Source organism: Lipophrys pholis, assembly GCF_963383615.2.
Source record: "Lipophrys pholis genome assembly, chromosome: 11".
Lineage (NCBI taxonomy): Eukaryota > Metazoa > Chordata > Actinopteri > Blenniiformes > Blenniidae > Lipophrys > Lipophrys pholis.
The window spans coordinates 30051186-30073885 of NC_137631.1; the positions used below are offsets into that span (position 1 = coordinate 30051186).

Sequence of the window (22700 nt, forward strand, 5' to 3'; positions counted from 1 at the left end):
AACCTGCACCGACGGACACACACCCACAACACAGGAGCTTCCAGCAGGCCGAGGGGTGTGAGAGAGGAGGTAATCTGAACTGGCAGGAATACATGAGGCCCATGAGACCAGAACGGGAGTGAAGTCACCTGTCAGGTGGGATCGGTTGTCACCGGAGTAACGATAACGACTGTAAAACCATCTTATGTATGAGAGTGAGTGTGTCTGAATCAAAAGCTTCAACATGGATGTTGGAATTTATGGTTATTGGTTATTAGCATTAAATTACAGTAAGTAATAGATTACTGAAAGTAATAAATCACTGGAAGTAATTTATGAAAAATTTAAATTATTAATGGAAGTAAACAGTCATTTACTCATTAACAACTCCTAAAGTAATCGGGTAATTACGTAAAAGTTGATAAATTATCAAAAATTATTTGTTAATGAAAAATTATTAATTTGCATAAATTTGTTATTTATGTATTAATAATAAATTGGGGCACCACCAGATAAACTGGAAATAGCTAATACCAAAATATCCGTCTCTAAGTAAAAAGTTTTTTTAAGTTAGTTAATATTTCTGTGTAAAATATAACAATCTTAAATAAAAGGGAAGGTGTGAGATCCGAGCACAGACTGTTACAAACCAGTGAATGTCAACAATAAATACACAATAATCACCAAGAAGCGTTCAATTCAGCTAACAGGCGTTTATTAATAAAAATGTATTAATTCATAAATAATTCTGAAATCATCTCATAAATCAACACATTAAAGTAGCAAACGTCGTCTAACACAGAGATCTAATCTATTAAACAGCAACACTATGTACAAAGAGTGTGTGTGTGTGTGTGTGTGTGTGTGTGTGTGTGTGTGTGTGTGTGTGTGTGTGTGTGTGTGTGTGTGTGTGTGTGCGGTCTGGAGTGATGAGGGTGATGGGTGTAATGACCCCGAACGTCCACCAGGTGGAGACAGACGTTGGCGGGTCAGTGTGGTGACCGTGACGACCACTAGGGGCGTGCGACGGCGCGCAGAGGGAGAGCGCAATGACTTGATGCGTCCACCAGGTGGACGTCAAGAGGGAATGCGATGACCCACGCGACCACTAGAGGCGTTTGACTCACTGTTTCTGGGGACGCGGCGGTTGCTTAGCGGCCAGATAAACAAGACGTCTGTCGAGCGCACATGCGCGAAGACGGTCTCGGAGCGAGGCAGTCTACCGAGGGTGTAACAAACGGGCGGTTCCGTTGGCCCGGTTCTGAGCGCCGAAGTTCTAAGCGGATGTCGGGACCTGCAGTTAGAACTCTGGTGATGGAGGCAGAAGTCTTGCAGCGTCAGATAGCAGTTGGTTGCTACATGTAGCTGTGTGTGTGTGTGTGTGTGTGTGTGTGTGTGTGTGTGTGTGTGTGTGTGTGTGTGTGTGTGTGTGTGTGTGTGTGTGTGTGTGTGTGTGTGTGTGTGAGCTTATCTGATGAGATAACAGGGGCGCAGGGCTGCGCAGACCCGGATTAGTGAGGAAAGGGGGGAATGAGAGAGGGGGGAGACAAGAGAATATTGGCGAGGTTCGGTTCTGAACCCTGGTTCCTCCACACAGAACTTCCAGTGGACTGGAGCTCACTTGGACCTCTGGTTCTGAGGTGGAAAACCCGAGTCCTGGACTTGGTTGGTGCGCGTGAACGTGCGTACACAAACATATGAGCCGCGACGGCTTCATCAGCGGCACATTGAAACACATTGCATGTTAGCTTCACGCTAACCTAATCATCTCTGCCCAGACAAAAGCTCTCTCACCGTCCGGTTCTGCTGTGCTGGACAGCACCGTCCGTGGTGCTGTTGGTTCTGTGAGGCTGTGGTACCTGGTTGTTACCGGGTCTGAATTCAGAGGCCTGGCTTCAGCTGCAGGAGTGGACAGCGAGGCAGATGAAGGAGGAGAGGAGACGCTGGCTCGGGTCTCCAGAATCCCCCAAAAAAGGAAAAAGGAAAATAGAGGAAGTAGTCCAAATTGTGTCCTGCTCGTCCAGCGGGCTGGCGTTGGTTCTGGGGGCCTACTTGGTGCTCTCTTTACCGTCCCGAGGAAGCAGAGACGTGTGTCCCTCTCAGTGGTCGGGTTGAGAAGCAGAGAGTTGGTTGGAAGAGAGTCTCACCAAGTTGAATTTCGGACCCCTGTGGTGTCCTGGTCGGGTTAGACCATTACCATTGGTCGCCAACCTGGGGGGGTGGAGACTTCCTGGGGTCTTTGGTCTCTTCCCTGCTGTTTTATGTCCTGTTCATTGTCCCTGGTGTTTCTCCTCTGGGGGAGAAACTTCTGGAGGAGTTCAATGGAATCTTCAGCCCAACATGGAGGAATGGAGGTGTAGAATGATAGAACTACAGCCGTTTCCATGGTAACCTAGGTAAACACTCTGATTAAAGTTCTCTTTCACATGAAGCCATTAAAAGGATCATTTTAGCTCTAAAAACTCCAAGCTTTCATTTACAGTAGTTTGTAGTTTGTTTAGTAGTTCCTGAGGAACCAGAAGTCTGGCTTCATTAGAAAGAAGTCCTGTGGAGCGTCTCATAGCGGAGCGCCCCCTGCTGCCTCATGCAGACCTCTCCAACTTGGTAGTTTTATTTTGATAGTCACTGTAATAACAAACCAACTTAGTGGTCTGTCCACTAGAATGTCCATGTACTCCCATGTACTCCCATGTACTCCCATGTACTCCCATGTACTGAGGCCATCTAGTGGCTCTTCTGGCCTCTTTACTTACTCTTACTTTTTACTCTTAGTGGCATGGCGTTATACTTTACTGGTCTCCCTGTGACATGAAGCTGATTTCAACTGGAACTCGTGACACTTCACTGTTACGCAGTGGTTTCATAGTGATGTCTCTTGGTATGCCAGTAGAAGACTTTGTCCACGATGTTAGAAATTACACATGGTATACGTGAAACTGTGTGACTGTGAGTTCTCAGTTTTTCTCTGGTGTCAACGTGTCAGACAGAGACAGACAGACAGACAGAGACAGACAGACAGAGACAGACAGAGAGAGACAGATAGAGAGACAGACAGAGAGACAGACAGAGACAGAGACACTGGAGAGATTTACAGTTTGTTACTTCTTAAATTCCATAATTGTTGTTTCAGTGCTGCTTTTCTTTCTCTTCTCATTTCATCTACCGTATTTTCACGACCAAAAGGCGCACCGTACTAAAAGGCGCAGTCTCAGTTATGTGTGCCATTACTGCATTTAACACACACATAAGGCGCACCTGCTCATAGGGCGCGGGTTCCATGCCCACACTTCCCCCTTTAACGTTCTCATGGTGTCCGCATTACAACAACACACACACAAGCATACAAGTGTGCGTATTTAAAAATAGAGCGGGAGGAAAACTGAGTTTGGTTGTGCTTTATTTAAGTATTGATTACAAAGTACTAACATTTTTTTTTACCTGTAATCGTCATCAATCAAACCCATCGAACTCCTCGTCCTCTGTTTCTGAATTGAACAGCTGCGCTAAATCTCCATCAAACATACCAGGTTCATTTTCTTCACTGTCAGAGTCACTTTCCGTGCCGTGCGGCTCCTTGGAAATGATGCCGGCTTTTGCGAAAGCTCGAACAACAGTGCCAGCAGACACGCTAGCCCAAGCATCTACAATCCAGTTGCAAATTGTAGCGTAACTCGCCCGGCGCTGCCTTCCACTCTTAGTGAAACTGTGGTCTCCATCGGTCATCCATCGCTCCCACGCCGCTCGCAGCCTTACTTTAAACGGCCGGTTCACACCGATGTCCAGCGGTTGGAGTTCCGAGAATTTTCATTTCTTCTGCTAGCGTTACTGCTTTTAGTCGAATGGTGACCGTCGAAACGCTTCTCCCACTCGTTCTTTGTGCGATGATCCACTGCTCGAGTCTTTCCTCCAACTCGGGCCACCTCGCCTTATGTCCGCGGAAACTCAGCTGCGTCTTCTTCACCTGTCGGAGCTCGTTTTCCAGCTTCCTCCACTTGCGAACCATCGATTCATTAATCTTAAATTCTCTCGCGGCTGCTCGATTTCCATGTTCCTCCGCGTAGCCGATGGCCTTCAGTTTAAACTGTGCTTCATAAGCGTGTCTCTTCGCCATTTTCAGGGTTGTTAAAACAACGATGTTCTGCATAACGCACATACCCGTTCATTTATATACAATCCACGCCCACACTTCCCCCTTTAACGTTCTCATGGTGTTCACTACTACGTCCGCTTTACAACAACAACACACATATAGGGCGCACTGCACCATAGGGCGCGCCGCACATTTTGAAGAAAATCTAAGACTTTTATGTGCGCCTTATAGTCGTGAAAATACGGTATTTGTTTTTCATTGTGCTCTGTTGTATTTGAAGTATAAAAACTACCATATAAATGAACTTATTAGTACTATTGTTGTCATTACTGTTCTAATACACCAGTTAGATTCCAAATAAACAAAACGAATGAATTCACTGACCAATCAGTGAGAAAAGTGATGAGATGAGGAAATTCCTCTGATTTATGTTTCATCAGAAAGTCTGTTTCTGATTCTGTTTCTTTAAGACGGTGATCAGAGGTGAAGAACACTCCTCCACCCAATCCTCCACCCAATCCTCCACTCTTCTAGTCGCAGTACTATCAGACAGTTACTAATATCATTTCCATCATTCCTGCCACATTCCTGACATTCTTACTGTGACCTAATGCATGTGAAGATGGTTCTGGAATGGTTCTGACGTTCCTCATGTTCCTGAACTTCTTTTTATCTCCAATGAATCTTCAGGAAGATGAAGAACCAGCTGTACTGGTGAAGTTAGTAACTGAGCGTGTGGATTAGTAGTGATGTGTGTTGATGTGTTCTACAGAGTGTCAGCATTCGCTCCCTGCAGCATCCTCCTCTCTCATCAACTCCATGGAGGTTCTCTGAATGCTGAGCGCTCTGGAGTGTGTCCACTGTTCAGTACCTGCTGGGAGAAGAACTGGGGGGGTGGAGTCATGGGGGGGTGGAGTCATGGGGGGGTGGAGTTAGATGTTTTTAGACTCAGTTGCTGACCTGACTTAAGGCCCCTGCATCCTCCCTTTTGAACCCATAAGAACAAGAAGAAAAGTCGGCAGTGACGTCAGCCAGCAGCAGAAAAAAAAAGCTTTTTCGGCAGGACTGTTCATACTCCGATAAGAAGCTGCCGAACTTGCAGGCCACGCCCCCCACAACAGGCCACGCCCCCTCGCAGCAGGCACAAGTCTGTGAAGCGGCGTTTAAACTTTTCAACTACACAGTATATTTCTGTCCTCCAGTGCTTTCAGAAACACATTTCTCTGAACTTTTTCTGTTATAAAAAAGTTTTAGTCAGAGCGCCATGTTAGTCCAGTTTTAACTCCAGGAGCTGACAGCTGTTCGTGATGCGTTCAGGTGCATCACGTCAGCCTGCACTCCGACAATTTAACGACCTGCGGCGCTCGTACAGTAGCGCTGTTACGAGCTAAATATGATTAAAATATTATCGATAGTCATGAGCGAACTAGAACACGCATGCGCAGCACACGGCAGTGCAGAAGTTTCGGCAGTGCGGCTCCTACATAGTTCAGCCAGGGTGGTTGGAACAGCCGAAACAAATTTGTTCGGCCAGAAGGAGCTGGAAGAAGGAAATTACGTCATTTTGTTCGACAGGACCCCGCACTGCCGAACTTCCGTCTTGTTCTTATGAACAAGATAAGAACATAAGAACAAGAACAAGATGCAAGAACAAGATGCTAGTTCATACTCTTAATGGAGTATGAACAGTCCAGCTGAAAAAGCTTTTTGTTCAGCAGCTGGCTGAGTCACTGCTGAACTTTCTTCTTGTTCTTATGGGTTGAAACAGGGAGGATGCAGGAGACTTTACCCGGCGCCTCCACAAGATGCACCTGAGACGGTGGTTCTCATGTCCTCTGGTTCTCATGTCCTCTGGTTCTCGGTGCGTCCTGGCAGCTGGACTCGTCTCTCACAGCAAAATCCACAACTGAATAGAACAAATTCTCCCGATTCTCCACATTCCTGACAGATTAATGACAGAAAACTACGATACTCAACGTCACACAGCTCCGGTCTGCTGCAGGTCAAGTATGGGTCGGTAATATAAACTAACCTGGTCAGTCACAGATCAACTGAAGCTGGTATGGGTCGGTAATATAAACTAACCTGGTCAGTCACAGATCAACTGAAGCTGGTATGGGTCGGTAATATAAACTAACCTGGTCAGTCACAGATCAACTGAAGCTGGTATGGGTCGGTAATATAAACTAACCTGTTCAGTCACAGATCAACCTGAAGCTGGTATGGGTCGGTAATATAAACTAACCTGTTCAGTCACAGATCAACTGAAGCTGGTATGGGTCGGTAATATAAACTAACCTGTTCAGTCACAGATCAACTGAAGCTGGTATGGGTCGGTAATATAAACTAACCTGTTCAGTCACAGATCAACTGAAGCTGGTATGGGTCGGTAATATAAACTAACCTGGTCAGTCACAGATCAACTGAAGCTTTTTCACGCTGCAGCTCAGGTTGGTTCTTTCTTTAATCTGGACTTTACTTGGCGGGTCGTGAAACTGAACTCTGTGGACGTCCGAGCAGAGCAGCGTTGACGTAATGACGTCAGATGCGCACAGACGCCGGCTCTGACTACGGTGTGGGATGAGGTCCAAACGAGTTAGAGCAGCACATTTCCACACAAATCCCACTTTATTCCACCTTGATGTGCAGCTCATGGACCGGCGCCGGCCAGACATAGGCTCCGGCCCGCGGGCCGCCGATTGGGGACCCCTGGTTTACAGGGTACGGTTCTCTGGATGTGTGGTTTCATTACAAAAACAACCAACAGCACCTACTAGTGGCCCAACATGAAAACCACAGTTTTTAAAACGATGCTGTTTAAAGGGGACATATCATGCTAAATCCACTTTTTTAGCCCTTAAATGCATGTTGTTGTATATTTAGAGTGTTTAGAAGTACAGAAAAGTTCAAAGTAGTCTCTTCAGGTATATCTTTATATTCTGTTTTGGTCATATTTTGCGATCCGTTTCGATTTTTCTATTCTCTATTACGTTTTTTGAACAATGACGTCACAGTATTCCCGGCGGAACTGCCAAATTAGGACATCGACACTTCGAGCAATCCGCCATTTTTGTTTCTCGCTGCGATTTTGTAGTCCAACCTAAGGGTGCCGAAGTTACGAGAGGATAAGTCGAAATGTTCGGTTGTTGGATGTAGTAACCCATTGACATTTTGTAAATAATGTGTGAATATAAAGTTTCTGCGCCGCTAGATAATTGTATCTGTTCTATCAAACTACAAAGATGGCCGAACAGGGTGGAGTTGAACCGAGTGTCACCTCTGCAACCTGGAGAGGAGGCGGGGTATGAAGAGACCGCCCCAAAACGAGTTGCTCTCAGAAGCACATCAGAAAAGGGGTAGAAAAGGGGCCTGTGGAGCTCTAATAATGAGGAATTCAGACCCAAGCATTGCAGTTCCGCTTTATATAGACCACAACTGTATGATTTATATGTAAAAAGGAAGGATTTAAAAGCATATGTCTCCTTTAAGTGAGAAACTTTTCTAGAACGTCCTCCCTGACCACCTGAGGACCCCACAAACTAGAAAACCTAAAAACTAGGTTTAAAAAAAAGCCAAAACGCCTTCAAAACGTTCCTTTTGAACCCAATAATCCTTATATTTTTAAGGTTTTTTTACTAACCTTTCAAAACTTCTTGCAGCACTTTGACAGTTTAAATGTAAAGTGCATCATAAACACAATTGATTATTATTTTCTGATTATTACTTTTTCACTTGAAAGGTTGCCTGAGATGTACGAGAAAAAATTGCTGGTGTCAGCCGGGGATGAAGGGTCTTGCTCAGTGGTAAACTCTCCGCAGTGGGATTTGAACCTGAGACAAGGGTCCAAAACCACGACGCGCTGGGACTCTGCTGCCGTTAAGTTCAGGCTCCACTGGAGAGACGACCACAACACAGACATGTCGAAATGATTTATTCTTTCCCACATCGCTTCACACTTTCTCAGATTTGAGAACCAAGATTTTCTTTTCTTCACACGAAGCATTTCTGGTTCAAAAGAACATGGAACCTCACAAAACTGTTTACAACACAGAAAGAAGGATTCTCCACCAAACGTCCGTTTGAAGCTGGTCTGTTGAGGAGAAAGAAACTTTGGCAGAAGGTGTGGCTCAGTGACGACGAGCATCAGTTTCCTTACAGGCTCGTTTTCATACGAAGCGTCAGGCAGAAGGTCCACTTTCAATTATTTTAAATGAACCGAGTAGGAAGAAGGTCGGAACATATTACAATTAATTCAAACCTGCAACTTAAAACAAGAGGAGCTCAAAGTGATTCAAGATGAACCCTTACATATCTTATCAATAAACTCTTCTACATTTTAAAGCAGACACTTCTGATTGATGCATTTCACTTAAAATAAACCTGCAAAAGCTGTAGGAGCAAAGCTGTCATGAAGCGAGTGCAGGTTTCAAACATAAACCCAATGCTTCAGGTGGGGGAGTGAAACAGGATGAGCTCATCCTGAGGGGGTAAAATAGAGCAGAAAAACCTGTCAATTTAAAGTTGTTCTTTGTTGTAGTGCAAAGTATACATGATGAAAAGGTCTGAACTTTCACAGAAACAATTACTACAGAAAGTGACAACAATGTCAACATGAAACCTTCTGGAGCAGAAAACAGTGAAACAGCTTCTGTGGCTTTATGTTGCACCTTATTCTGAAATGTATCGGCAAACTATCGATATTGGCTCAGATATTTCAGGACTTTATTGGCTTCATTACTTTAGCTGTGTGTATTTAGCAGCTTCAGCAGCTTCAGCAGCGATTCGCTGTCCAACTGTTTGGAAAGTTTTGCCATTTCTTTCCACACGTCTGCTAAACCAACATCAGTGAACAGAAAAGAGTCTTTCCACATTGAATGAATTTCATTTCCTCCCAAACGCCTCTTGTTTTAGATTTATTCAAACTGAACTAACTTGGCAGCGGGTTTGGAAACTGAACGTTTCACCTGCGACATGGTGGGACGCGACATGTTTTTATTAACAAACTACTCAATCTTTCATTTAAATCTCACAGGTGTCACCTTAAGCCACTCAGTCCTTTTGAAAGATAATCTATTGTGCAATGGAAATACCAAGAAATCTATATTTCCACTTCATTACACTTCAGTTCATGGATCCTCTACAGAGGCTGAAGAGCCACATGCTCCTGAGCTGTAGGGAACTGAGGTAGTTGTTGGCTCCGCCCAAAATGGATCAATACATAAATAAATAGATGAATAGCTCCTATAGCGCCACACTGGCGGTTCCACAGTTCCAACACATACATGGAAACACAATCCAAGGTCTGCAACATGAGCTTCATGGTGCGTTTGTTCTAATGTGACAACGAGTCGTGGCCCAGAGGAAACAAGGAGCAGCGACACGTCCTGCTTACGTGGGATTCTGTTTTGGCTAGTTGCAGTTTGAAGGAACCTCTGATCAGCTGTTTTCAGGGTCCAGGCTGTGGTTTCTACTTCACATTCAGGGGTTTCCTCAAGGCTCAACCATCTTCTGCTTCAGTGCAAAGATTCTTTGTCCATTCTAATCATTTTCTGTACTAGAAGTCAGTGATTCTCAGCTACAATCGTCCTCTAATAACAAGACTCCGCCCCCAACCAGGGAACGATCTGATGTGGTTTCACTCTGAACCTAATGACCAATAGAATAATCGGCCAGCGTGGATATCGAGAGGGAAGAACCTCCTTTTCTGCTCAATTAGCTGCGTTTTAATTAAAGCCAGAACTTTTTTTTAATAGAGTCAATGTTTTTATGCACAAGTGTTTTAGATTTTATGGCCTTTTTCCTTTCATGTGCTGCAGAAAACGTCCTGAATGTAAGTAACTTCTGAGTTTCTCCACCTTCATGCCTCCTCTGTTGGGTTTGAACTACATTCAGTTTCAACTGAAAAGAAAATTCCTCCAACAATCTGCCCTTTTCTCTCCTTCTGTCCTCCAACCCCAACCCGAACAGCAGGAACTCTCTCCCCTGTGCCTGGTTCTGCAGGTTCCTCCTCTGAGTCTGGTTCTGCAGGTTCCTCCTCTGAGTCTGGTTCTAGAAGTTTCTCCTCTGAGTCTGGTTCTGCAGGTTCCTCCTCTGAGTCTGGTTCTAGAAGTTTCTCCTCTGAGTCTGGTTTTACAGGTTTCTCCCCTCAGTCTGGTTCTAGAGGTTTCTCCTCCGAGTCTGGTTCTGCAGGTTCCTCCTCTGAGTCTGGTTCTAGAGGTTTCTCCTCTGAGTCTGGTTCTACAGGTTTCTCTTCTGAGTCTGGTTCTGCAGTTTTCTCTTCTGAGTCTGGTTCTACAGGTTTCTCCTCCGAGTCTGGTTCTGCAGGTTCCTCCTCTGAGTCTGGTTCTACAGGTTTCTACTCTGAGTCTGGTTCTACAGGTTTCTCTTCTGAGTCTGGTTCTGCAGTTTTCTCTTCTGAGTCTGGTTCTGCAGGTTCCTCCTCTGAGTCTGGTTCTACAGGTTTCTCTTCTGAGTCTGGTTCTACAGGTTTCTCCTCCGAGTCTGGTTCTGCAGGTTCCTCCTCTGAGTCTGGTTCTACAGGTTTCTCCTCTGAGTCTGGTTCTAGAGGTTTCTCCTGAGCCTGGTTCTGCAGGTTTCTTCCTGTTTAAAGGGAGTTTCCATCATCTCTTCTATTTGTTCATAATGACCTGCTGGTTTTTCCCTCTAAACATGACTGTTGTATTTGACGCTCTGGAAATAAAACTGAATTGAGTAAACGCAGACGTAACTGAGTACATGTGAACAAACTTGTGAGTTTTGTTCTACAAACAAAGTGTAACTAGATTTTTATGTCTATTTTCTTTGCCCAGACTTGTGACCAACTGAAAACTGATCGGCAACCAGTGGAGAATCATGACTATAGGTCATATATTCTAAATATAAACTCTATTCTAAACTGTAGTGCGAGGAGCTGCTGAGGCAGCACTTTCACTGATGATCTTCTCCTGACTTAAACCTGCTTTGTCTTTCTATAAGACACTGTCTGTCTTGTTGTGTCCCTTCCTGATATCATACTGGGGACACCAGCTGAACTCTAGGTGACCGATGCTTTCCTGTGGTGTTTGAGTGATTCACACACCGTTCCATCCTCAGGCCTACTTCCTGTGGTCAACACTCACCTGGCCAGTCCACCACTCCAGGCTCACGTTGTGCTAAAAGTGACCAAGAGAAACGACCTCCACCTTTATCAGCTGATTGTCCTCCATCACATTCTCCTGACTTTTCTCCATGTGGGGCTGTAAATCAACCAGATGTGCTCTCTGCAGCCCACGCCAGACGACCTCAGAACACGGGGCGGAACGTCCTGTCCTCCACCAGCGAGTGCGAGAGGTTCCTCAGTTCTCTGGGGTGAAAGACGGCCTTGTATCCCAGGAGGCCCAGCAGTGGCTGGCAGGCGGTCTGAGTGTAGGCCACCATGTCGAAGGACAGCTTCACCCTCCAGTTCTCTGCGTTGGCGGCAGAGTCTCGCACTGTGGTGAACTTCTGGCGGGACGACAGGTCGCTGCTGCCGCGGGTGTTGTTGGTGATCCAGTCCTCCACACTGTGGTGCAGAACCAGACCCAGGAAGCTGTAGAGCTCCCGGGCCTTTTGGAGAGGGAACCGGGCCAGGTCTTCATACCTGAAGCAGGAAGGAACAAAATATAGAACCCAACGGAAATCAACAAGAGAGAACAGGAATGTGGAATAAGGACTGAAGACACTTTTAGAACCCGCTTACACGTGAACGTATCAGGTAACATTTTCGTGTTTTTGTGTCGAAAAAGTGGCGTTTACACTACAACGTTTTGAAAACCATGTCTGTTTACATGGAAACGACAGAAACGCTGAAAATGAAGTAGTTTGTATGACCGGCCACTAGTGGGTGCTGTTGTTTGTTTTGTAACGAGAGCACATACACACACACACACACACACACACACACACACACACACACACACACACACACACACACACACACACACACACACACACACACACACACACACACACACACACACACACACACACACACACACTGTGATCTCCTGATACTACCTACACACACTATGGCTGTGTACACCAGTCCAAACATTCTGTCTAAAGATCAGTGAAGGTCTATGGTTCTACCTGGGCCCCCCTATTCCAGTCTCACCTGCACTTTGCTTGTCAGGAGATCTCACAGAAATTAAAAGAGGAAAAAACGAGTCCTGATGCTCCTGGTTTCCCTAAGCGTCGCAAAAAAGGCGATGTGTGGGGGGGTGGAGGCTCCACCCTGGTGCTCTGGGGGCCGTCAGTGGATCTGGGGGGCTGAGGGACGGTGGGACTCCTGGTTCTGGATGGACAGCTGACTGAGACTGACCTCCAGGGCCTGAAATATGGGACAGGTGTGTGTGTGTGTGTGTGGGGGGGGGGGGGGGGGGGGGGTCTGGACCATCCTCCGACTGCACCACCCACAATTTTAACCACACCCAGTCACGCAGGGTCTTGATGGGGGTAAGCTGCTTTCAGGGTTCTGCCGCTTGGCAGCGGTAGAACGCCCGGGCCCCGCTACCCCCCCCAATTTTAAACCTCACCATAGACACACACATTGCACCCACCTCTTCAAAACACAAAGACACACCCTTACATACATCCAACACTCCACAGGATGGGGGGGAGGGGGGGAGATGGGGCTCCCCCCAGAGCCTCCTGCTGTGGTCTCACCCGGGTCCGGGGTGAGTACGGCTGGAATTTGGGTGGGTGGGTGGGGGGAGGGGGGGGGGGGGGGGGGGGGGTAGCTCAGGCATTGCTCTCACGGGGGGGCTGGGGTGCGGTGCTCCCTCCCCATTCGCGGTTGGATTATTGGAGAATGGGATCTCGCAGTGGCCTGGTGGGGGCCCGGCTGGCGGCCTGGGGGGCAGAAGGCTTCAACCTCCCCCCAAGTGTGTGGGTGTGTGTGTGTGTGTGGTGTCTATCAAGATCAGGGGGGGAGGGTCATGGGGCGGGAGTGTGGGTGGTGGGATATGAGGCTCCTGGGGGTGGAGAGTTGACTGTCCTCTGACCGGGCCCGGCCAAGCCTTCGCTCTTTCTGGTCCGGGGCGCGGCGGCTAGGGCTTTCTCTGTCCTGCAGGATTGGGGGGGTCTGGTGGGGGGGCCGGCTCCCGGGGGTGCTTCGGGCTTCGCCACCGGGGTTGGGGGCGCTCCCAGCTCGCTCGGCCCGAGGGCCCTGCTCCAGCCGGTCTCAGCTTGGCGGCATGGGTCGGGGCCTGGGGCCTGGGGCCCTGTGCCCTTTATCCTTCTCTTGTGGGCCCCTCTTGCCTGGGGGGGATTCCTCTCTGCATTCTCCGTCTGGTGCTTTCTGGGCGGGGTCATGGCTCTCTGGGGTGGTTCTCTGGGGCCTCCCCGGGTCTGGGGGGCTGCCGGCCGCTGGGGTGGCGGCATCCGAGCCTATGACAGCTCCGACCACACCCAGTGGACAAACCACACACACACACACACACACACACACACACACACACACACACACACAGTTCCACTCCTCATGAGATGTGGTGCTGAAGTTTCTTGATTTCCACCATCATTTGTTCAAACTTTCAAAATAATGTTCCTCTTTTGTTGTTGCTTCTTTGTTAATTCATGTTCCTGCTTCATGTTACTGTCTAGAAAGAGCTGCTCAGGCTGGTTAATCTAAGAAATCATCTTACTGTCTAGATAGAGCTGCTCAGGCTGGTTAATCTAGAAAATCATCTTACTGTCTAGATAGAGCTGCTCAGGCTGGTTAATCTAAGAAATCATCTTACTGTCTAGATAGAGCTGCTCAGGCTGGTTAATCTAAGAAATCATCTTACTGTCTAGATAGAGCTGCTCAGGCTGGTTAATCTAAGAAATCATTTTACTGTCTAGATAGAGCTGCTCAGGCTGGTTAATCTAGAAAACCATCTTACTGTCTAGATAGAGCTGCTCAGGCTGGTTACTCTAGAAAATCATCTTACTGTCTAGATAGAGCTGCTCAGGCTGGTTACTCTAGAAAATCATCTTACTGTCTAGATAGAGCTGCTCAGGCTGGTTAATCTAGAAAATCATCTTACTGTCTAGATAGAGCTGCTCAGGCTGGTTTAATCTAGGAAATCATCTTACTGTCTAGATAGAGCTGCTCAGGCTGGTTAATCTAGAAAATCATGTTACTGTCTGGATAGAGCTGCTCAGGCTGGTTAATCTAGAAAATCATGTTACTGTCTAGATAGAGCTGCTCAGGCTGGTTAATCTAGAAAATCATGTTACTGTCTAGATAGAGCTGCTCAGGCTGGTTAATCTAGAAAATCATGTTACTGTCTGGATAGAGCTGCTCAGGCTGGTCAATCTAGAAAATCATGTTACTGTCTGGATAGATTAAAGCAGCCTGAGCAGCTCTAATAACAGTTGTAAAGTGTTTGGATCAGTGTGATAACTGTAAATAATATATGTAGCACTAACGAGGGTAATCTATCCCCCCCCCCCCAATCTCTTCTCTTCTCTTCTCTTCTCTCTCTCTCTGAGCGTTCCCCCCCGGTCGTGTCCAGCAGCCATACCAACTTCTAATAAAGCAGCAACAGGAGGAGACTCCAGGTCTCTTCCTGTTCAAGAACAAAAACTGTTCTGACTCCAGAAGGTTCTAGATCACATCATGTTGTTTGTCCAAGCGGTGGAACAGGACAAGGGGTAAAAAAAGAAAAAAGAATTTAAATTAATGCCCCAAAGAACAACCGTGCCAAATGTGATGCTTGTATCACCATTTGCACGATTTGGCAGTATTCCTTGTGTATTTAAACCCCTCTCCCTGTGATGTCCTTGTGTTCCCTGGACTTCAATAAACTGTGAGTCTGCACTGGGGTCCATCCACACAACACCTGCATTCCCTGACAGAACGATCCGACCCGGACAATACCCTCTATTATCCGGGTCGGATGGGGGGGTTTGGACACAGGTGGAGCACAATGATGGAGCACACAGAGGGATAAGCCCATTGGTTAATTGGAAACACGAGGTGAGACACACAGAGACCCAGAAGGTCCAACCTTGCTTCTCTGCTGATTTGCTTGCGGGTTGGAGGACGTGGGGTCTGACATCTTATTCAGCACAACAGAACTTTACAGCAAATAAATCTGAGGTTGACAAAAACAAAAAAAGTCAATAAAGAACATGACTGGGCTTTCAATTCCTCCCCCCCGACCGGAACCAGAGTTTGAATCCCTCCCCATGGTCTGTCTGTCCTCTACTTTTCTCTCCTTCTGTCCCGTAAAACAAACAGGAAATGCTGCTCGTTAAACTGGAACAAAAGAATTGATCAAATGGATTCTCAACTCGTTCAGCAATACAATGTGTACCTGCCTATTATTAGATTAAAGTGGACTACATCGTACCGTATGGAGGTGAGCAGCGTATCGCCTGCGACTCAGTTCACTCAGTTCTATTTATTACCATGAGGTGGCTGTGTTGTGACTGGCTCTATGGAAAAGTGACACCATGGAACTGGAGTTTTCCTGTGAAAGGTCGCCGGACAGAGGAAGTGCTGGTCTCACCTCAGCAGCATGTACCTCCCTTTCAGCCAGGGCGGTCTGGCCAGGCCCGTCGACACCGAGCGCAGGAAATCCTCACACACGGTGTTGATCTGGCCCAGGTCCAGGTTGTGTGGTCGCCGTCCCGTTGCCCTCCAGAGACGCCACAGCCGATACGTGTCCCGGAAGGTTTCGATACGAGACGCCAGGATGCCGCGAGGGTCTCGGACCAGCTGGACCACCTGAGGGACACATTCACACCGAGTCTCAAAAACAGCAGCTGCTGTGAAAACAAACGTGTAGTTTTGACTCACAAAACAAGAACAATATTGGTGTTTCACACTCGAACACCAGTATCTTTAAATAAATTAGTATTTATAATATCTAATATGTATTTGTATCAAGTAGCTAAAGGTTAGTACTTGGACTCTACTTGTACTTATACTCGTCCTTTAAAAAAGTGGTACTGGATTTTTTCCTGGACTGGGTCATAAAGTGATTTGGGCCAAGCTGTGGAGGTTTTTCTGATCAGAGCAGAGAGCAGCTTCCCGGCTCTTTCTTTAGAAGAACGTCTGCTCGGCTCTTCGGGTCATTCCTGAGTATTTCTTCTGGATTGAGGTCTGACTGTTATTCGGACCCATCTCTGACTGGGAGTCGGAGTGGACGAGCAAAAAGAGTCGGAGTCACCGTGACACTGAGCTTCGATTGGGTCACTCAGAAACGTGGACATTTCTTTTCTGTCACTATTCCTCGGTGGTGAATGAACCAACATCTGCTGAAAAGGCGGGAGATGGAATGTGGTCTGAAGCAGCCCTAAATCATGATGCTCCCTCCACCATCCCTTTGTTCTGAAGAGTTTATTCTGGACTAAAGACAAGAAGCTGTGAAGCTCTCCGCTGGTTTGAACCTCATGAGGACGATTCAGTGACAGTCAATGGATCACAGCAACCAACGTTTTGCATTTTCACTTGAAAACGTTGTTAAGTCGCGGCCTGTGTGTGCAGAGCAATAAAACCGTCTCACTCACTGCGTCTAATGTTCTTGTCATGTATTTTTATTTTTTTTTTTGTTATTTGTGTTTTTTTTGTTTAAGAAACAAAATTGACATTCAGGCTGATTTGCTGTGACTGAGGACCGAAGTCGATGTACATATACTACATTTGTCAGGGAACGTCAATTAAAAAGTCAATTGATACAAGAACTTGACCCATATTATCATCCTAAAGGAGAATCGATTCTAGTGATGGCCAAATTAAGCTTCATGAACCACTGTCTTCATTTCCTGAAGCCACGCGACGGCGCTGTCGGATCAACAAACGTTTAAAAGCACACCTCATTACCAATCTTTCAGCTTCCATCTTAAAACCAAGAGCGCCATCTGGTGGAGTCAGAAAATAAAGAAAGTGGTTGACGAAGCTTCATGATGCTTCATTTGGTCATCACTAACAAATTCTATACAACTGGGGTGACACCAGTCAGTTAAAACATAAAATACTTCATTAAAAAGGAGAACTATAGAAAATACGGTGAACTAAAACACCATCGCTCCCGATAAGACTCTTACCTTCAGGTTGAGTTTGGGGTCTTCCAGCAGAGCTCTGAGGTCACTGATTTGTGGGATTCGAACCGTCTTGATGGCTGCATGGCGTTTAGCTCGACAGGCTCCTGCAGCCACGGACACGTTGAGCGGCCCACACCTCCTCACACACTCGCCCTCATCAGCCAGCACCAGGCTCTGCTCCTTGGGCTCCAGCGAGGCTTCGCACACCGGGGGGGAGCACAGAGAGCGGCCTGCACACAGCACCAGGCAGAGGGATCAGTGCACTGCAGGGTGGGGGGGTGGGGCGGGGTGGGGGGGGTGCTTCTTACTGGCTCCTCGTCGGAACAGCTTGTCGGTGGAGTGGCGGGCCGGGCGGGGCTGGATGTAACTCTCCAGGCTGCTGAGGCCACAGTGGTACAGAGACCTCAGCAGGTCTCTGGCTGCTCCCATCATCACCCGCCTCTCGGCCAGGTTTCGACTCTGACCCAGGCGGGGCAGCAGAGCCAGCTGGACGTGGTAGAGCGGCTCGAACAGGTAGAAGACCTGGACCCAACAACACCATTTACAGCGGAAATCAATGGAAATCTGTGCCCAGAAGTTAGAATCATACACTGACAGAGATACCATGATGAATGTCCCTCAGAATCAGTGGCGTGTTTGTTATGATGATCAGAGCTGCTTGAAAACTCATCATCAAGTCTGCTCATCAGATTTTCTCATAATTTGATTGAAACTAGATATTTTGCGTCTCACGTATTTGGAGGATTTCATCACTCTGATATTGTTAAAGACACTTTAAAGACTGTTTTATGTCTGTGACCTGTTAAAGCAGGCGTGTTGATTGAGACTCCGTTTACACGACAACGTTTCAAGTGAAATCGCATCATTTTTTTGCTTCAGAAAAGTTTTGCATTTGCAAAGAAACGTTTGGAAAATGACGTCCATTTCCACAGAAACAGCCCAGATGCTGAGAGTGATGTAGTTTTTGTGTTCGGCCACAAGGGGGAGCTGTTTTAACAATGAAGGCACACACACACACACACACACACACACACACACACACACACACACACACACACACACACACACACACACACACACACACACACACACACACACACACACACACACACACACACAGCAGAGACCAAAACGCTCTAAACATTCACACGAGGGGAACACACACACTCTAGTGAACAGGTCACCAAGTTGGATTGTTACTACGGTCCAGTCCAGGAGAATATGGACTGGGAGTCATGACACTCTGGGGGAAACTTTATTCTGATTGTCTCTACTGAGCATGTGCAGAAGAACTGTTTTCTCCGGTCATGGTGCACATGGCCAGCAGCAGCGTTTCCCTGTCTACACGGAGACGGAGCGTTTTCAACAAGTTGTGCTTTCACCTGTGGAGTCAGAATGAAATCAATGCAATTTTTAACAAAAATATTCAAACAAATCCTGAGTTGTTTCTCTTGGACCTGCCAGGTGAGGGCCAGCGAAAACTTTTAAAGAAGTGTTCTTTCCCAGTGGGTTAAATCTATTCCACCATCAGTTCGTCAGTGGTATGAGGAGATTTCTAAGGTTCTGCCAATGAGGGGTTTAAGTTCAAGATGACACGGAAATGAGAAGCTGTCTGATAAGTTGGGGGCTAAATAATCTCCAAGACAACATAGGAAGCCAGACAGGCATCGCAGTCTGCTTCTGCAGGTTTCTTCTTGTTAAACGGAGGTTTGTTTCTTCCCTCCGTCTCCTCTACTTGCTCACGTGGATTTGCTGGATTTCCTCAGTAAAGGCACCTTAAAATGATCGCGATGTATTTGGTGCAATAGAAATAAAATTGAAATTGAAATGAAAGTGTGACATAAAGTCCCAAATTATTGAACTATTTTTTTAAAAGAAGCTCTTCTTGTTCTTGACGTGAGGTGGTGAAGGAACACGTGTGGTGCTCTGACCTCCGGATGCTGGTTGAAGAGCTGACCCACGAAGGAGGATCCGCTCCGCGTGGTCGCCAGGATGAGGATGTGGGTTCTCTTGCTGGCGTTGCTGGCGGGGACGGAGAAGGATGGAGGAGTCGAGGGGAGGACGTCATTGCAGCCACGGTGGACGCCCCCCAGAGCCTTACGGCCCACCTGTGACAGACGTCTGAGACTGCAGTTGACGGCGTGGTCGGTGGGGGCCAGAGAGACGGAGCACAGCAGGCTCAGAGGGTTAGCGCAGAAGGTCCGGACAGCGGTGTACTGGATGGCGATGGATGCTAAAGCCAGCAGCACCATGGACTTCCAGGAACACCGCATGGTGGTTGGACAGATGCATCAGGGCGCCACAGCACTGTCTGCAAAACAGAGAGACGCCAGAGAAGATCTACAATCTGGTTTCATTGAAACTCATTACTGCCACCTAGTGTTTGAAACGTCCCTTATCAAATCAACACGGTCACTGCAGGAGGATCAGGAACACCAACTGCTCAAGCTGACGTTTTGATTTCAGAGATAAATGTTGAAACAAAAGTGAAGTGACAGAAAAACAACTCCTCAAGATACTAAAGATATGTTGTTTCCACAGTGTTAGACTCGCCGTAGCAACTGTCAATAAAGACATTAATTATGGGGAAAAGCAAGGAACTTTCTCTATATAAACACTCTCTAATCCAGGGATGGGAAACAGAAGCTCAGTGGGCTAAAGAGGAAAAAAGGTTGTAAAATAACCCTCCAGTAATAATGAAAATACAGTTTAAGGCACAGGCCAAAGGTGTCAAACACATTCCAGTTTAGTTTGATCTTGAGTGGACCAAACCACTAAACCTAACAACTGCTACATAAAATGACTCCAACCTCAACATAAATCAATTTTAATGAAACTTTCAGGTGCAAAATACAGTGAAATATCCTAGACGAAAGGTAGTTTGGTAGCTTTCATGGCAGCAGCATCAATATCTCAGCTTGGTCTCAGTGTTATGTCACTACTCTGAAGAAATTAGTTGAAAAACCTGATGTTTTGTTTCAAAATTTGACCATTTGCTTGGTGGTTTGATGGACTGGAGCCTCTTGTGGGCCCACGGGCCTGATGTTTGACACCCCTGACAAAGCCACACACAGGAAAACAAGGCCCAGGGGCCTGCAATCGAACCAGGGGTCTCATACTGTGAGTCAACCTTTAAACCACTGTTCAGTTATTCACCTGTTTCCCATTCAAATAATGTAAAATAGTATTAATGACAATATCATACACATGAAACGGTTTTTGTAGTTTCACATTCACAGAATTCACCTCAGTGGATTTGGATTCAAGCAAAATAGTGGCGAGATGATGGATGGAATTATATCTAATTCAATCATTTTGATGATGAATTCTCAGGATGTCTGATTGATATAAAAGCTATAACTGATAACTGATTGATAGATAAAACAACTAAAGTATGAATCTGTCCCAGCTGTTTATTCTCTGATCAGATGCCACGTGCTGTATTTAATGTCATGTATTCAGGTATTTATCCATCCTGTGTGTCGTGATGGAGACTGATGCTAAGCTAACGCGGTTCCTCCAGGTTCCGTCAGCGTCCTCTGGCTGGCGGCACGCCGCCTTCCACGCACCGTCCTCGGGCCTGCTCCGCGCCCGCACCGCGCTGCTTCCCCCGGCTGTCACTCACCTCTCACCGGGATGCGGGCGGCAGGAGGCGGCGGAGGCTCCCCCCGGCAGTCCCTCTCACATCCACCGGAGCTCCAGTAGCACAGGACCGACGTGACGCTGCCGGTCCCCCCCGCCAGCCGCACACCACCTCCCGCCTCAGCCGCTCCGCACGGACCGCTCACTGCTACACGGTGAAACCGCACGGACAGGAAATAAATCACCACTAAACCACCATTAGTATCTGGAAACAATAGATTTGGGCTTTTTCAACATTTTCAATATATTTTTCTAAAGGTTTGTCAGTCCGGCCACGCGCGTTTCTACACAATCTGGGGTCCAGGGGCAAGAAACACCTTGAGGGACCCCAACTACCCCCCCCCGTCAGTCTGTCTCTCTCTTTCTATCCCTCAAACACACACACACACACACACACACACACACACAAACGCACGCATGCACGCACACACACACACACACACACACACACACACACACACACACACACACACACACACACACACACACACACACACACACACACACACACACACACACACACACACACACACGCATGCACTCACACACACACACGCGCACACACACACACACACACACACACACACACACACACACACACACACACACACACACACACAGTTTGAGCAGAACTTTGAGTGTTTGGGGGACAAATAATCAAAATGCTCATAATTCTTATTTGATTATTTCAGGTGTAATCCCCATGACCTTCCTGGGTTGTGGCTCGGTAGTCCAAAAAGAACCCAAATCAATAAGTCATTGATGGTACCCCCCCCAATCATATTCTTTATACCAAAATATTTTTTCAGTTGAAAGTTATTAAGAGGTGGCTCACGGGCCTTTACATTTGGAAATGTCACTATATTCAGGGTGATGTTGAAAAAAAAAAACTTTCATTGCATAAAACATTGAATTTGTTGATAGAAAAGCTGAACAATAAGAGCTTACTGAGGAAATACATTGCACATTGTTCAGTTCAGTGTACAACACTCCTTTATTGTCTATGAAATGAAATATATACTTTTGTAAACAAATTCTTATGAATTGTGAGTCACAGCATATTTACAACATCCCCTCTAGATCTGAAGATATTGAGCTGAAGTTTGACACGGATCATCACAATGGTAAAAGAAACACTTTGGAGGGATGCCACCATCAGTCTCAGTAACTTTCATTTTGTGCCGATACTTTGGACAGTGGTGGGCGTCAGGGCCTGAAGGCTTCTCTGCAGGAATAAGAAAAAGATCAGAATCAGACTGATGTTGATTATATTTGGTCCATGAATACTTCCTAAATAATTCCAAACTGTCTGTCTGCTTCCTCTCAGAGCTTCTCTCCTGACTGCTGCTTCCAGACTGAACTTCCATATTAAAGCTTTGAACCAATCACAGTCCAGCCATCACCTGTTGCCGGGTAAAGAAATCTGCCTGAGGCCTTCAGGTTCAGTTCTGCAGGCGTCTGCAGTGTAAAATAAGAGTCAGTCGCTGCAGCTTCAACCAATCAGATTTAGATATTGAGACTCAGGACCTTCTAGAAGGCCGAGGGTGACAGTGTATCCCTGCCCTCTGATTGGATGGTCAGAGAGTTCACTCTCCAGCTAGCTGACTGCATCTAAAGCAGCTGCAGGAACAAAATATAGTTGTGTTGATTTAATAGAGGTTTGATCAAACTACAATGGCTGAAGGAGAATTAAAGAGATTTGGTTGCAGATTTATTGTCAAAAAACAATTTCCAAGAGGTCATTGAACGCACCGCAGCGCTACAAGCACATGGAGGTCCGGTGCTATTTACTTGCTCTCACTAGTCACTCCACCTTCCATGGCAGGATTCAGGATTATGTTATTTGTCATTATATTATTTTCAAGACCACGAAAAGTTGACGTTTGTCTCCGTCCTCGACCCCTGGAAGTTTTGGGAATAGCATTTAGCAGAACAG

The 22700-nt window shown here is 46.7% G+C and overlaps 1 protein-coding gene across 1 annotated transcript; it reads right to left on the reverse strand.

The window, feature by feature from the left end:
* Positions 1 to 11350: 11350 nt before the first annotated feature.
* Positions 11351 to 19395, reverse strand: LOC308117169 (carbohydrate sulfotransferase 1-like; the record flags this gene model as incomplete). Its single annotated transcript, XM_080475869.1, has 5 exons — positions 11351 to 11687; positions 15586 to 15803; positions 17126 to 17352; positions 17431 to 17644; positions 19054 to 19395. The coding sequence occupies 5 exons, from the start codon at positions 19393 to 19395 to the stop codon at positions 11351 to 11353; spliced, it is 1338 nt and encodes a 445-aa protein (XP_080331995.1).
* Between the last annotated feature and the right edge of the window lie 3305 nt (positions 19396 to 22700).